The sequence below is a fragment of the Glycine soja genome, chromosome 7 (assembly GCF_004193775.1).
Source record: "Glycine soja cultivar W05 chromosome 7, ASM419377v2, whole genome shotgun sequence".
NCBI lineage: Eukaryota > Viridiplantae > Streptophyta > Magnoliopsida > Fabales > Fabaceae > Glycine > Glycine soja.
In genome coordinates, this window is record NC_041008.1 from 41366906 (window position 1) to 41379941 (window position 13036).

A 13036-nucleotide genomic window follows, 5' to 3' on the forward strand; every position below is an offset into this window, starting at 1 on the left:
AAATAATTTTTATATTCATAATGCATAAGATTATTTGTTTAATGTGTTATAGTCAATGTTAATCCCTTAATAGTCAATGTTTTAGTTTGATGGAAAAATCAAAATAACAAATTTTATATAAATAGGAGACAAAATGCCTTTATTTTTAAATATGAGGACTAAATCTATGAATTAAAAAAAAAAGGAAAACTAAATGTCTCTATTTTAAAGTATGAACACCAAAATTGTGAATTTTAAAAAATAAGATGAACAAAATTGTATTTAAACTTTGATTTTTTAATATATTTTATGAGTTGATGATCTAAAGTTTTAGTCGTATCCAAACAAGATTTGATTCTTGTTTGTGTCTTCTAGTACAGGATGCTTGTCACCTTAAAAAACACAAATGGATTTGATTTAATTCAATCTTAGTTTTTACTATTAACTCTCTATTCTCCTCCAAAACACACCCGTATAGTAAATCGTGTAATCTAATCTAATCTGTCATATATGTATCTGATTATATACCTTTGTATTGCTTTTTTATTGAACCAGCAGTAAGAACAGATATCTAAAACTCAATTATCTTGTATGCAGTTCAATATAGCCTTCCTCAATAATTTTTAGACGGCCATAAAGTGACAAACTAGATTGATACTGCATTTTCTCACTATAGATAATGTGCAGTGCTGCAATTTTTGTTTAAATAGTAAAACTAGTAGCACAGACATCCCAACCCCCAAGAAAATAATCAGGACACAAACTAAACCTCAAGAGAAAATAAGAACCAAGAAGATAATGATGCTATAAAGAGGACTTATCCTCCAGAGTTCAATGCTAGTTACACACAAATGTTATGTACACTGATTGAGTAGCACTATGGATTACATTGACTAGTCAATTTTTCTGAGGTTTTTATTTTATAGTACACAACAGATATTCACAAGAGGTTCTGTTGAGCCTGAGGTGCTCAAAAGCACATGGAAATCAGCATGGATGCCTAAATGAGGAGTGCTAGCAACACAAAAAAGTGTGTTACTAGTATTTCTCAAGCCTAAATTCACAACCAACTTGTTACCACTTCAACTCACGGCCAAGGATCGCTTGTGAGTTGTGAGGCCATTCTATATATTCTAGGAGACAGTTTCAATTCCACAAGGAGATGCCTAGTGGAGCCTAGTTTTCTAAACTAGTTGCATTAATCAGTCCATACCAACTCTATTCTACTCTGCCGCTGCTGCTTCTTTTTAATTTTTGTTTTCCTTTCTGCTATCTTAAGTAACAAATTAGTACTCAGTCACAATTTTCTGTGCCTCCTCTTCTTCCATGGTTGGTGATTGGCCCTTCATTAGTGATGAAAGTGAAGTTACAGCCTCTCCAACTGTCATGAAAAGGTAATCTTCTCGAACGAAATCATCAACTTCATCTGCTTTTTGCAGCTTTTCTATAACATCAGCTAGAGGATTCACCAACACAAGCTGTCACAACTCATTCTAGTTAGTTGCAGTTGAGAGACTTAATTCTTATCTGTCAAGGTGTGTAAATAAATCAAGTTTGTCAGTGTTTAGTATTCTTGCCTGAACACCCTTCATTGTCAATGTTGTTTTCAAGTCCTTGAAAAGTGAGACTCCACTTGTGTCTATGGCACTCACAGCTGAAAATCTCAAAGATCATATCATTGATATATTTTTTTTATTATTGAATGTGTATCCCATTTTGCATACAAAAGAAAGTATGAGAAACATGTCCTGTAATATACTCGAACAAAGATCTCTAAAATACAATCAACTCAAACCTCCCTCAATGGATGAAAATGTTAAGTCTTTCATATAGTTGCCCTCAAGAGAGGTGATAACTCCCCCATATTACACCAGAAATTCCGTCATCTATATGGTTTAATTGGTGCTTATATTTTCCAGGTTCAACAATCCAATAATAAGTAATAAATATATAAACAAAAAAGATTTATCTTTAGAAAAAAAAATCCAGCTATTGTGAACCTGAATTAAATCATGTAAGTTTTAATATAGTTGAAATAAAAATTAAATGATTCACAAGAAATCAAGACAATATGTTTACCAAAGTCCAATTTTACAGTTTCAAATACTGATGTAATTACCTGACATTTCCAGAATCACAAATTGAAGGCATAAGTTATCATTTATAGTAGCTTCTTCTTCATCTACCCATCGTAATATTCTGATAATAAATGCAAATGGTTAAATAACAGTGAAAACAATAACCAATGCAGCTAGAAAAGTTTCACAAACATCATAAAATCTGTAAAAATGAAACCAAACCTCTCGTTGAGATATGTGATGTTTGCAAAATTGATGGGAGCCTCTATACTTAAAATAAGAAAACCAGGTACTCTTGTAGCTTCATTATAATGATGAATATTTCTATATATGGTTGTTGCAGGTATGTTCCCCAACATTACTGTTTTAGGCCTTGTAACTTGCAGGAGTATCCTGAAAACTGATAATCCGACCTGATCAACAAGATTGGCATCTCAGTGGTCAATCAAAATGATTAATCAAAAGAGCTATTAGAATGTTAAACCAAAAAAGAAGAGCTCTTAAACTTTTTTTCCCAAGCTTCCACAGATCACTTATTCTCTGGATTTTATCATTTCATTGTTTATATGACTAAATTCTAAAATGCAGAAATATGATTTATGCAAAATAAAATGGGTCTTAGTTGTCATAGATTACCAAGAATTGAGGAGTGTTGGCAACACAACCTCTAATACACTCTTTCCAGCATACTCTTTACAATTAATTGAAATTTGTTGAGTATCATGAAATTATTACAATAATAATAGGGAGTGAGACTCACATTGCCCTATGAATCCAAATAAATTTCAGTTAATAATAAAGAATATATTTGAAAGAGTGTGTTACTAGGCTGCTAGCAGTTTTCTAAAGACCACTGTCTAGAAAAGTAAATTTAAAAAGCAGCCATCAAACATAATGGCAATTCCATAGATAATATGATTGATAGGTAAGCATTGCAAGACAAATTGCAGAAACCATGAACTTACTGCAATAGCAAGGCCAAGCTGGACAGAGATAAAAATCACACCAAAGAATGCAGTCAACATCACAACAAAATCGAATTTGTCTAGCTTCCAAATGAGATAGGCAGAAGGGAGATCAATGAGGCCAATCACTGCTGTTATTATGATAGTACCCAATATAACATTTGGTGTGTATTGAAATAATGGCATAAGAAACAGTAGTGTCACCAAGACTGTCACAGACATTACTAAGTTTGACATTGCTGTTTTAGCACCTGCATTATGGTTGATAGCCGAGCGAGAGAAAGATCCTGAAAGAAATTCATCATTTAAATGGGTTAATATTTGTTTTCGAAACCTTAATACTTAGGCTTCATTAATTTACAAGGCTTTTAGGCTACTGGCATGAACCTGTTGTAACATAGCAGGATGTGGTGGAGCCAACCACATTCATGAACCCGATTGCCATCATTTCCTTGTTTCCATCCACTTTGTAGTTTCGGATAGAAGCAAATGTCCTTGCCACTGCAATTCCTTCCTGTTTCAAAATACCAATGCTCAACTATCGCTTCATACTTCAAAGTTCTAACTAAGTAAACCACAAGAAAAGAAAATCCTAATCTATGCTCAGTTTAGTTATATAAATAAGATAAACGTTATTTGTAGTAGAAATTGTATAACATATTTCATAACTAAGAAAGAGAAAGAGAGAGAAAAAAAAAAAAGAGAAGTACAAATGTAATGAAAGATACGATTACAATGAAAAACAATAGACATAAAAAATGATGTTGTTTACTCACTCTTATCGAAAATATAAGTAAATCTTAACTAATTTCATGCATTTAATGTTATCATTCCAAAATATCCTTGGTTTAATTTAGATGTATTTTTAATGACCTTTTTCTTTTATTTTTATATCAAGTTCCAATGAATAACAGTGTATAGATGAGAAGGATGAAACGTACCGTGAGGGATAATAACCCAGTGACAAGGCCAGTTTTGATGGCTAGACCGAGATGACTTCCTTGAAAAAGTAGCTTATCCACTGAAGGAGGATTTACTCCTTGTGGCAATTTTCCAATCTAGCAACCACACCAGCAAATAGCAGTACATTGATTTAGTTAGAGTCGTAGTAACATGTGGCTCTTAAAATTCAGTGATAATGATTACAAAAGCAATGTTGGGAGGGAGAGAGTTACCACACTGATGCCATGAAGTTGAGCCTTGATTACAGAAGAGAGGACAGTAGAGATGATGACAGACACAAGAGGAGCTCCAGCTGAGACCCAGAATAGCTTTGGTTTCCTTATGCTCTGCACATATTTATTTTGATACAAGTTAGTTTTTTTTTTCATCAACAAATGCTAGTTATTAGAATGTTAATTTTTTTGTTAACAGGAGGGAGGGATCGTTCCTTCTCCCTTAATCATCATTCAACCTACCTTATATCTCCCTTGGTACAAGTTAGTTAGTGAATGCTCAATAATACTATACCCTCTGTTCATTCAAGTGGTTCCAAACAAGTTGCTCTAGTCAGGTACTGAAGTGATGTTGTTCTTTTATCTCTTATGAGAGAGTTGCTATGTTATCATTAATTTTTTTTTTCTTCATCATGGTTGGTATAAAATAGTCTTCATTGAAAACAATGACTAATCTTTGCCATCAACCATAAACACAAGACTCTTTTAGAAATTTAAAATAGCTGAAAGAAAAATTTAAAATAGCTGAAAGAAAGGAGGGAGAGGGAAAGAGAATTTCTTAATAAATGATAAATGATAAAAAAAAGTATCATCATCTTGAAAAAAAAAAAAGAGTTGAATAATTTAGTGCGTGTTTAGATGGATATTAACAAAATTGATTTTGAAGTAAATAGTTATAATTTTCCAGTTAATTATTAATTTATTTAATTTGTAAGAATTTAACTATGAAAACCGAAAAATAATTGAAAATGAGAATAAAAATAGTTTAACTTTAGTTTATTTTTAAAAAATTGGAGAGGAAGGTTGATCTACTAAAAAAAAAAACTCTAGACTTAAGAAACAATAAGAGTTTTATGTTATGTTAGACAAGACATTTCAATTAGTTTTGAACTTCTTTTACAAACTAGTTAATAGCTTTTAGTATTTTTAAATGTTACTTGAAGTATTTTTTTTTAAACGTTAGCATCTAACTTCTAGTTTTTTATACTTTTTTTCTATCTTTATCTTAAATATATTTATCCAATTTTTTTATTATCATTTTTAAATAAATCATAATTTTATTATTTTTCTATCATTTTTACATTTTTTACTACTTTAATAATTAATTTTATCAAATACTTATAATTTAATAAGTAATTTTTTTTCAGCTTTTAGTTATAAGCTCATTTATAAATTTACAACTAATTTTTCGGTTAGTTTTATTTAACATATTCTTACCGTGTTGTTTATATGAATTGTTTTATACTAATACTTAGTCCTACTCTACATCTTTTTTGTAAAAAAAAGAAAAAAATCTTAGTCCACATCTCATTTAATAATTTAATTATATTTGTTAATTTGTATGAATTTGACTGATCGAGAAAATAAAGAAAGAATATGGAAAATGAGAATAAAATTAGTTTAATTTTAATGATTATTTATGTAAATTGTTTTGTGCTAATATTTAGTCAAAGTTCGCATCTCGTTTGATAATTTAATTATATATATATTAGTATAAGCCAATTCACATAATTTAACAAATTTATTATATAATCTGAAAAATTATTATTAAAATATATGCAATAAATTTTTATACTAGTAAATTATCAAAGTTAAATTCATTTAAGCTTTGAGTTATATATTTCAAACAAAAACGGTAAGAAAATACGTATAACTTAATTAGTAAAAATGAAAAATAAAAACGTACAATGTGTCTTGCAACCAGTAAAAACACCAAGAAGCAAACCCCCATCAATATTGTTTGCCACGACCACTGCAAAAGAAAGCCACACATAACATTTTTTTTAGAATAAAGTATACTATATTGAGAAAAAAATGGAAAAGAATAAAAAAAAAAGGAGCAACCTCGTGTTTATTTTGAAAAACAGAACTCAAAACTGGAACCAGGGCCATCTTTTTGGTGAAATGTTTGATTCCGAGAAGGCCCTTGAGCTGTTGCAAAGCTACAATTACAGCAGATCCAGCCATGAATCCAATAAGGATTGCCTTTGATAGAAAATCAATGATAAATCCTAGCCTGCAATCATTTGAGACTTTACCTCATATTTCACTTGAGACCCTTTTTCTTTTGTCATTTTCCAAATGAAAAATTGAAGGTTAACCTCTTAAACTATTCATTTAATTTCTATGGTTGTCTCAATTTTAAGCTTCTTAGTCTCTCTATGCATAAGAGTCAGATTGTTTAAAATTAAATATTTACTTTTTATGCAAAAACAGATTCAGCAAACATCTGTTTATTTTATTAAATAAATGTTTTTCTCAACAAATAAGTTTGAACAAATTATCATAAAGTAACAGTAAGATTGAGCCTCTATACAATTTTTTTTCCAGTTTATCAGTGGTAGAAAGTTCTTGGAGCAGTTTTATACTGCAAAAAAATTCATGTTAGTGAGAGGGACCAAACTTAGGTAAACATAAACGTGTAAAGTCAAAAACTTTCAATTTTCTAGTCTGATATTAGTGACTAGGACCAAAACTTGGTAAACAAAAATATGTAAAGACTAAAACTTGTCATTTTCTAGTATCTAGACTAAAACTTAAAATTAAAATAACTATAGAGACTAAGTAAATAGTTTAACTAAAAATGGAAATGCTAATAAGGAATTAATTACCTTAGAATTCCAAGAGCGGCTTGAAAGATCCCAGCAAAGAATGTTGAAGTTAAAGCTAATTGAAGAAAAAGATCAGGTTGTTCACTGGGAGACACTTCCTCTGTGAGCATGGATCCCAGCACTAGGGAAGCAATAGAAACAGGTCCTACTGCAAGATCCATTGAGCTTCCAAGAACAACATACACAAGGGGGGGAACAAAACTAGAATCTGAAATATGTACCAAAGAAAATTATAACAATAGCACTAGATATAGCATGGGTTCTGATTTGTAAAACAAAATAAGCACATCGGCCACACTGCTGGCAAAATCAACATACTCACAGAGTCCCAGAATTGCAGGAAGATTTGCAAGGTTAGCATAACTGATTCCCTGAATGACAAGACACATAATTGAAGAAGAAAACCAAGTGGAGAGGACATAATTATGTTGCAATCACAACTGCAGTTGCATTAGTCACATTTTTCTACAGTATTCCTTAACATCAAGAATTGCAATCAAACCGCAACTTGTAACCATAATTGTGGCAGCAATGTCAAACATCTTTTTGAGGTTGATGTGATTGCATCACAACTTGTATGTAATTTTTTTAAAACTTAAATATGTTTTTAGTCCCTCAACTTTAAAAATATGTGATTTTTAGTCTTCAAATTAAATTATGCATGTTTTAGTTCTTCAAATTTGTGAAATATTTTTTTTAGTTCCTCTTGCAGTAAAAAATTGTCACAACTAAAAAAGGATAGAACCAACTTCAAAGGATCGAAAACATATTTAAACCTACATTTTAATATGAAGAGTGGCAACAAAACTGGACAAATGTAATTTAAAACCTTGTTGATGACTAACCTGGGGGATGGCCAAACTAGCAATGGTGAGACCAGAAATAAGGTCAGATTTAAAAAGTTTGAAGCTGTAACTAGGAGCCCATTGAAGCACAGGGAACACATATTGAGCTCCAAGGATTAGTTTTCTCTTGAGTGGTTGTCCCTTAAATTGGCGCAGAGGATCATCAGGGAAAAAAGTTTCCTTAACCTTGGTGATGAACTTCTGTAGGGAGCTCTTGTAGGGTGGTGCAACAACTTGGTGCACTTCATTGGGTACTTGGTCCATTGTCACTTTGTCCAATGCTACTTCCATAAAATCAGAATTACGTTCCGTGAAAGAGAACTAAACTATGGAAAGTTATGTGCTAAACATAGCTTTATCTTTTGATTTGAGCAATGCTTTTGAGTCTCCTTACCCCATTAATTTACACCCACACAACACACTACACAAAACAAGATCGCACCATTATATATCAAACAAATTTGCAAGAGGGTAGAAACAATAAATAAATTAAAATAGTTTTAAAAATGAAAAAAAATCCTATGCGGTATAAATGTTATTTATCATTATGTACTACGATTTTTGTGTTATGTACTTCTCATTTAGTATTTGAGGCAGTTAGCTCACACAGTAGGCCTTTGGCTGATGCTCAGGTTGATATGCCAGGATTCCCATTCGTACATTTATATTTTTTTTTTTATAAAAAATGTTAGTTTATTAATTTTGTTTGTTAGGAGAATTTGAACTTCTCCTTCCTTCCTTCCCCTTACATTCTTCTCCAACCACTAAAACAACCTTATAAACGGTCTAGAATTTGAAAATGAAACATTTTTCACTCCTCGTTCAATGACTCTATGGTACCATTTGGTAGAGGAAAATAAAGAAATAAAATTGAGAAGAATTATTTAAATTAAAGTAATATATGAAAGTGTGGGATTCATCCCAAATTTTTTAAACCTTCCACTCATTTCTCTTTCTTTTCTTACAAACCGAATGGACCCTAAAAGTCTAAAGTTCTTATGTGCTCATTATTTTTTACTACTCATAGAGTCTGTTATTTATTGGGCTTAGTCAATGTTTTGGTCCCTAAATTTGAAATGTGTATTTTTTGTAGTTACTAATTTTTGTTTTTAATCTTTGAATTTTTGACAAATTATTCTTTTTAATTGATCGCTTGATAAATTCACACTTTGTGGTGGTTTTAAAATATAAATTTTAGCGGTTAAAAAATAAAAATAATAATTTATGACAGCTAAAATCCATCACAAGTATAAATTTATTGTGCAAGGGACTAAATATAGCATTTATAAATTTGAAGGACTAAAAGATAAATACACCCCAATTTCAAAAACTAAAACAGTTATTAAGTCTATTTATTATGACATTAGACAATAGACATGTGGGAAATTTGAATTGGATGGTGCTAATCTCTAGAGTTTAATCACTATACATTATTGGTGTAAGAAAAATTATATTAAAGATTAATAAATAAAAAATTACCATTAATATGACTTTAAGTTATTGTAAAAATTAATAAATTTATCAAACATAATGATTTATGATTGCATATTGGTGTATAATCTATTTTCTCATTCTTTTAACCAAATGTTGATCAAATTTTTTTAAAACATGTAAGAAGTAATGTGAGGGAAATTAGCTTGTGATTTGAAAAACATTAATTTGATTATAAATAGCATTTTTCTTACTTAGATTTTTTTTCTTTCTTTCTTTTTCTTTTAGGATATTCATAATTTGATTAGTTATTAAACTGATAATTAATAAATGTACTATAAATGTCAAATTTTAACTTTCCTTCTTAAAAAGAAGGATGTTACTAATGAGTGTTTTTAGATTATTGGTTAAGAAATTAAAAAAAATATTGTATAAATCATAGGAAAGAATAAAAAAGATTATGTAGAGCACAATCCAAAGTGTTGTTAAATGATACAGGAAACAAATACACTCATGGAAGAACATTGGAGTTCAATCCAAAGGAAGTTTTAACACCCATAATACCTATTACCTAGGTAATGTCAACGCCATAGGCTTATTTAATTAAGTTAGGTTTTGCAGGACATCAATTAAACTCTTTTGGTAAGAAAAAAACTAGTCTTATTTAAAGATTTCAAAGTTTCCTTTCAAAAAATAAAAAATTTAAAAGTTTTTTTGAAAAAAAAATTAAAAGTTAGAAGCATGCCAAAAGTATAAACGGTGTTAATACATACAAGATATTTTATTGACAAAGAATCAACTAATGTACGCTATACCTTACTTTAATATTTTTATATTGTCTCGAAGTTATTATTATTATGAGATCAATTTTCAGCTCATGGATAGTGATTAGATAAAATATTGCTTTAATTTCTGACCTTCGCGTTTTACTTCTATTTTTTACTGACTAGTTATTACTTATTAGTGTTCGGTAGAATAATTTTAATTTTAGCTTGATTATGATTTTTTTTTTCTATTTGCTCTTAAACTAGAATTTTGAGCCTGGTTGTAACATTTGCACAAACCAAACTTTAATTATTTATTATATATACATATATCAAATATATTTATTTTCTTTTATTTATAACTTATTTGAAAAAGTTTTAAAATATGAAATAACTTTTTACTTTTTTATTTGAATTTCATTATTTGAAAAAATGAATTGAAAAATTATTGTATTAATCTTGAAATAAGTTTAACTTTTAGGGAGTATTAATTTAATATAGCCCTATGAAAATATTCTAACTTAATTAATCAGAGGTTTCAAATTCAAATTCTCTTCAATTTAGGATACATATAGTCTAAACAAAACACACATATTTATAACCTAAGTATAAAATTTTCCCAAAACATCAACATAGCCTTGTGAAAACGTATACCAATATTTTTTTTTTCACATAAATCTTAAGTAAAAAAATTATAAATATAAAAGAAGATTTGACAGAATATTTGTTTCATTTCATTTTTTTTCTATACATTTTTATGTTTTATACTATTTAGTATTTCTTTTTAGGAAAATGTTTTTCAATGTCTTAAAGACTTGATTAAGGAACTTAAAGTAGAAATATTTTTATTAGGAGGCAAAAAGTTGTACTGTTCATAATTTTTTTTATACTCTTATATAATTTACATAATAAATATTTTTCTCATTTAGTTCCTTAATCAATGTTTTAAATCAATGTTTTAAAGACACTGATTAGCGAGGCCCTTTTTCTATACAAGCAAAATTTTATATATTAAGAGTAGAAGGAATTCTTAAGGTAATTTAATTAAATGCTTATTGATGGGTAACTATAAATTAATTCACAGGAGTCACACACATCTACTTGTCCAATAGCAACAGCAAAACCTTACCTAAAACCTTACCTCCCTGAGTGAAATAAGCTACATGGATCACACAATGTCTTTTGGTATATTTAAAAATTAAAATTTCAAAAATAATATTTAGTTTGAAATCCTCCTTAATGATTTACTTCAAGGTCCTATTTTGGTATCTTCTTCTTTTCACGGAACTAAAGTCATAGAAATTACTTTTCTAACTAGAGTCTTTTGTGATCTTGTTTGTATATATCAAAACCATTTTAATCAATTTCTATCATTTTTTTCTCAATGGATCTAACATCTGTCTTTCCTCATACATAGTTATTTTGCATTATATTCTTTCTTATACTACTACACATCTATCTTAATATTCTCATTTTTACTGCTCTCACTTTTCTCTTATTATCCCTTTAAAATTCAATATTCATTATCACATAATTGTTAATGAATATTTTGCATCTAAGATCAGCAAAACAATGAGAAACACATGTCTAATTTTATTTGGTGACAGAGTTGTAATCAACTCACCTCCCATTTTAATTTCAATTCCCTATTTAGAGCTTTCTTGGGCAACTCAATGGTGCCCCGAAATGTTTCAAGTCCCAATTTGGGTGCCAATAACACTTCGCTGCCTATTTTAGACCCTTCATAGAATCCAACCAGTCCCTATTATAGTTATCCCGTAGAAAATCCATATATAGCACCAATGAGCCTTCTGCTTAATGGAAATGATTACCATGTTTGGGCAAGGTTAATGAATTAGGCTTTGATCTCAAAGGAAAAAAAAAATCAAGTTTTGCGATGGATCATACCCGTCATTAGACAAATTTGATCCCAATTTTGATGCTGAGTAAAGATGTAATAATTTGATCCACTCTTGGATCTTGCACTCTATGTCGCTGTCCATAATGCAAAAACATCATCTATAAAGAAGAAGTTGCTAAAGTTTAAAAGGATCTTGGGAAGCATGATTTTCTTTAGAATCAGCTCAAAAATAAAATTACTAAAGCTCAAACGTTAAGTTTACCAATAAAATAAAGTATTTTCTATTAATATTTTAAAAGCAAAAAAAAAGGTATGTATAAATAAAAAGATTAAACATATAACTTTCTTATTTGAAGTATAACAAAGAAGTCTTTTAAATTTTATTTTAGGTCTTATTTAGTGTTTTATCAACCCTGATTCTCTTAAGAGTGTGTTTGGATAGAGAATTTTAACCGAGTAAAGTAATTTATCAGAGAATTTAAATTTCTGTAATTTAGAATTCATTGTTTGAATTTCTCAGAATTTAAAATTTTTCCATCCAAACACACTAAGGAAATTTGGTTCAAATTACAGGATTGCATTATTAAGAGTATTATTTCAAGTAGGGATCTATGCTTGTGACTTCTTTTTACACGAAATTGAAGATATTATGGGAGAAGCTACAAAATTATATGCATATCCCTTAATGTATGTGTTTCCTTGTTTGAATTGAAATTGAGATACTATATAAGTTTTTTCCTTCTCAGGTATATTCATACCTAAAAGAGGTTGACAATAATTTTTTTTTTAAAATAGACTATCGTGAGGCAATGAGAAGTACATGATCACGATTATATAATTCAATTCCTCATGGGATTAAATGATAATTTTCTCAAGGAAGATCACAGATCCTTACGATGGAGTTGTTGCCTACCACGATTAGAGTTTTCTCTGAGTTTAACAATATTAGAGGCTAAATGGTCTAACACCTACCAGAGAGGAGAACCATATCACAATAAATGTAGTAGAAGGTACAAGGAGTTATTGAAGAGGGGGAGTAAATTATAATAAGGAATTAGACACCTCTTTGGGTCTCTTCACCTAACAGGCCGGTCCCGAGGGTCATCCTGGATCGGACTCAATTTTTTTTTAAAAAAAAATTATAGTTTTATAATAATTTTTTCTATATTATTTTATATTTTTTTGAATAAATTAAAATTGTTACTTATTTTATGTCTTTTTTTATTCAAATTAAAATGTGACATACCCTTTTAATAAATTTTCTAACATTTTATAATCATAGATTCAGATTGATTGAATTTTCAATTCTATGATATATTAATATAT

The 13036-nt window shown here is 29.3% G+C and overlaps 1 protein-coding gene across 1 annotated transcript; it reads right to left on the minus strand.

The window, feature by feature from the left end:
* Nucleotides 1-766: 766 nt before the first annotated feature.
* LOC114419753 (probable sulfate transporter 3.3) lies at nt 767-8071 on the minus strand. The gene is made up of 13 exons (XM_028385531.1): nt 7655-8071; nt 7132-7180; nt 6810-7017; nt 6043-6214; nt 5885-5950; nt 4198-4311; nt 3964-4080; nt 3410-3536; nt 3023-3309; nt 2280-2470; nt 2099-2178; nt 1557-1633; nt 767-1457 (listed from the first exon to the last, which is right to left on the minus strand). The coding sequence occupies exons 1-13, from the start codon at nt 7943-7945 to the stop codon at nt 1266-1268; spliced, it is 1971 nt and encodes a 656-aa protein (XP_028241332.1). The 5' UTR covers nt 7946-8071; the 3' UTR covers nt 767-1265.
* Between the last annotated feature and the right edge of the window lie 4965 nt (nt 8072-13036).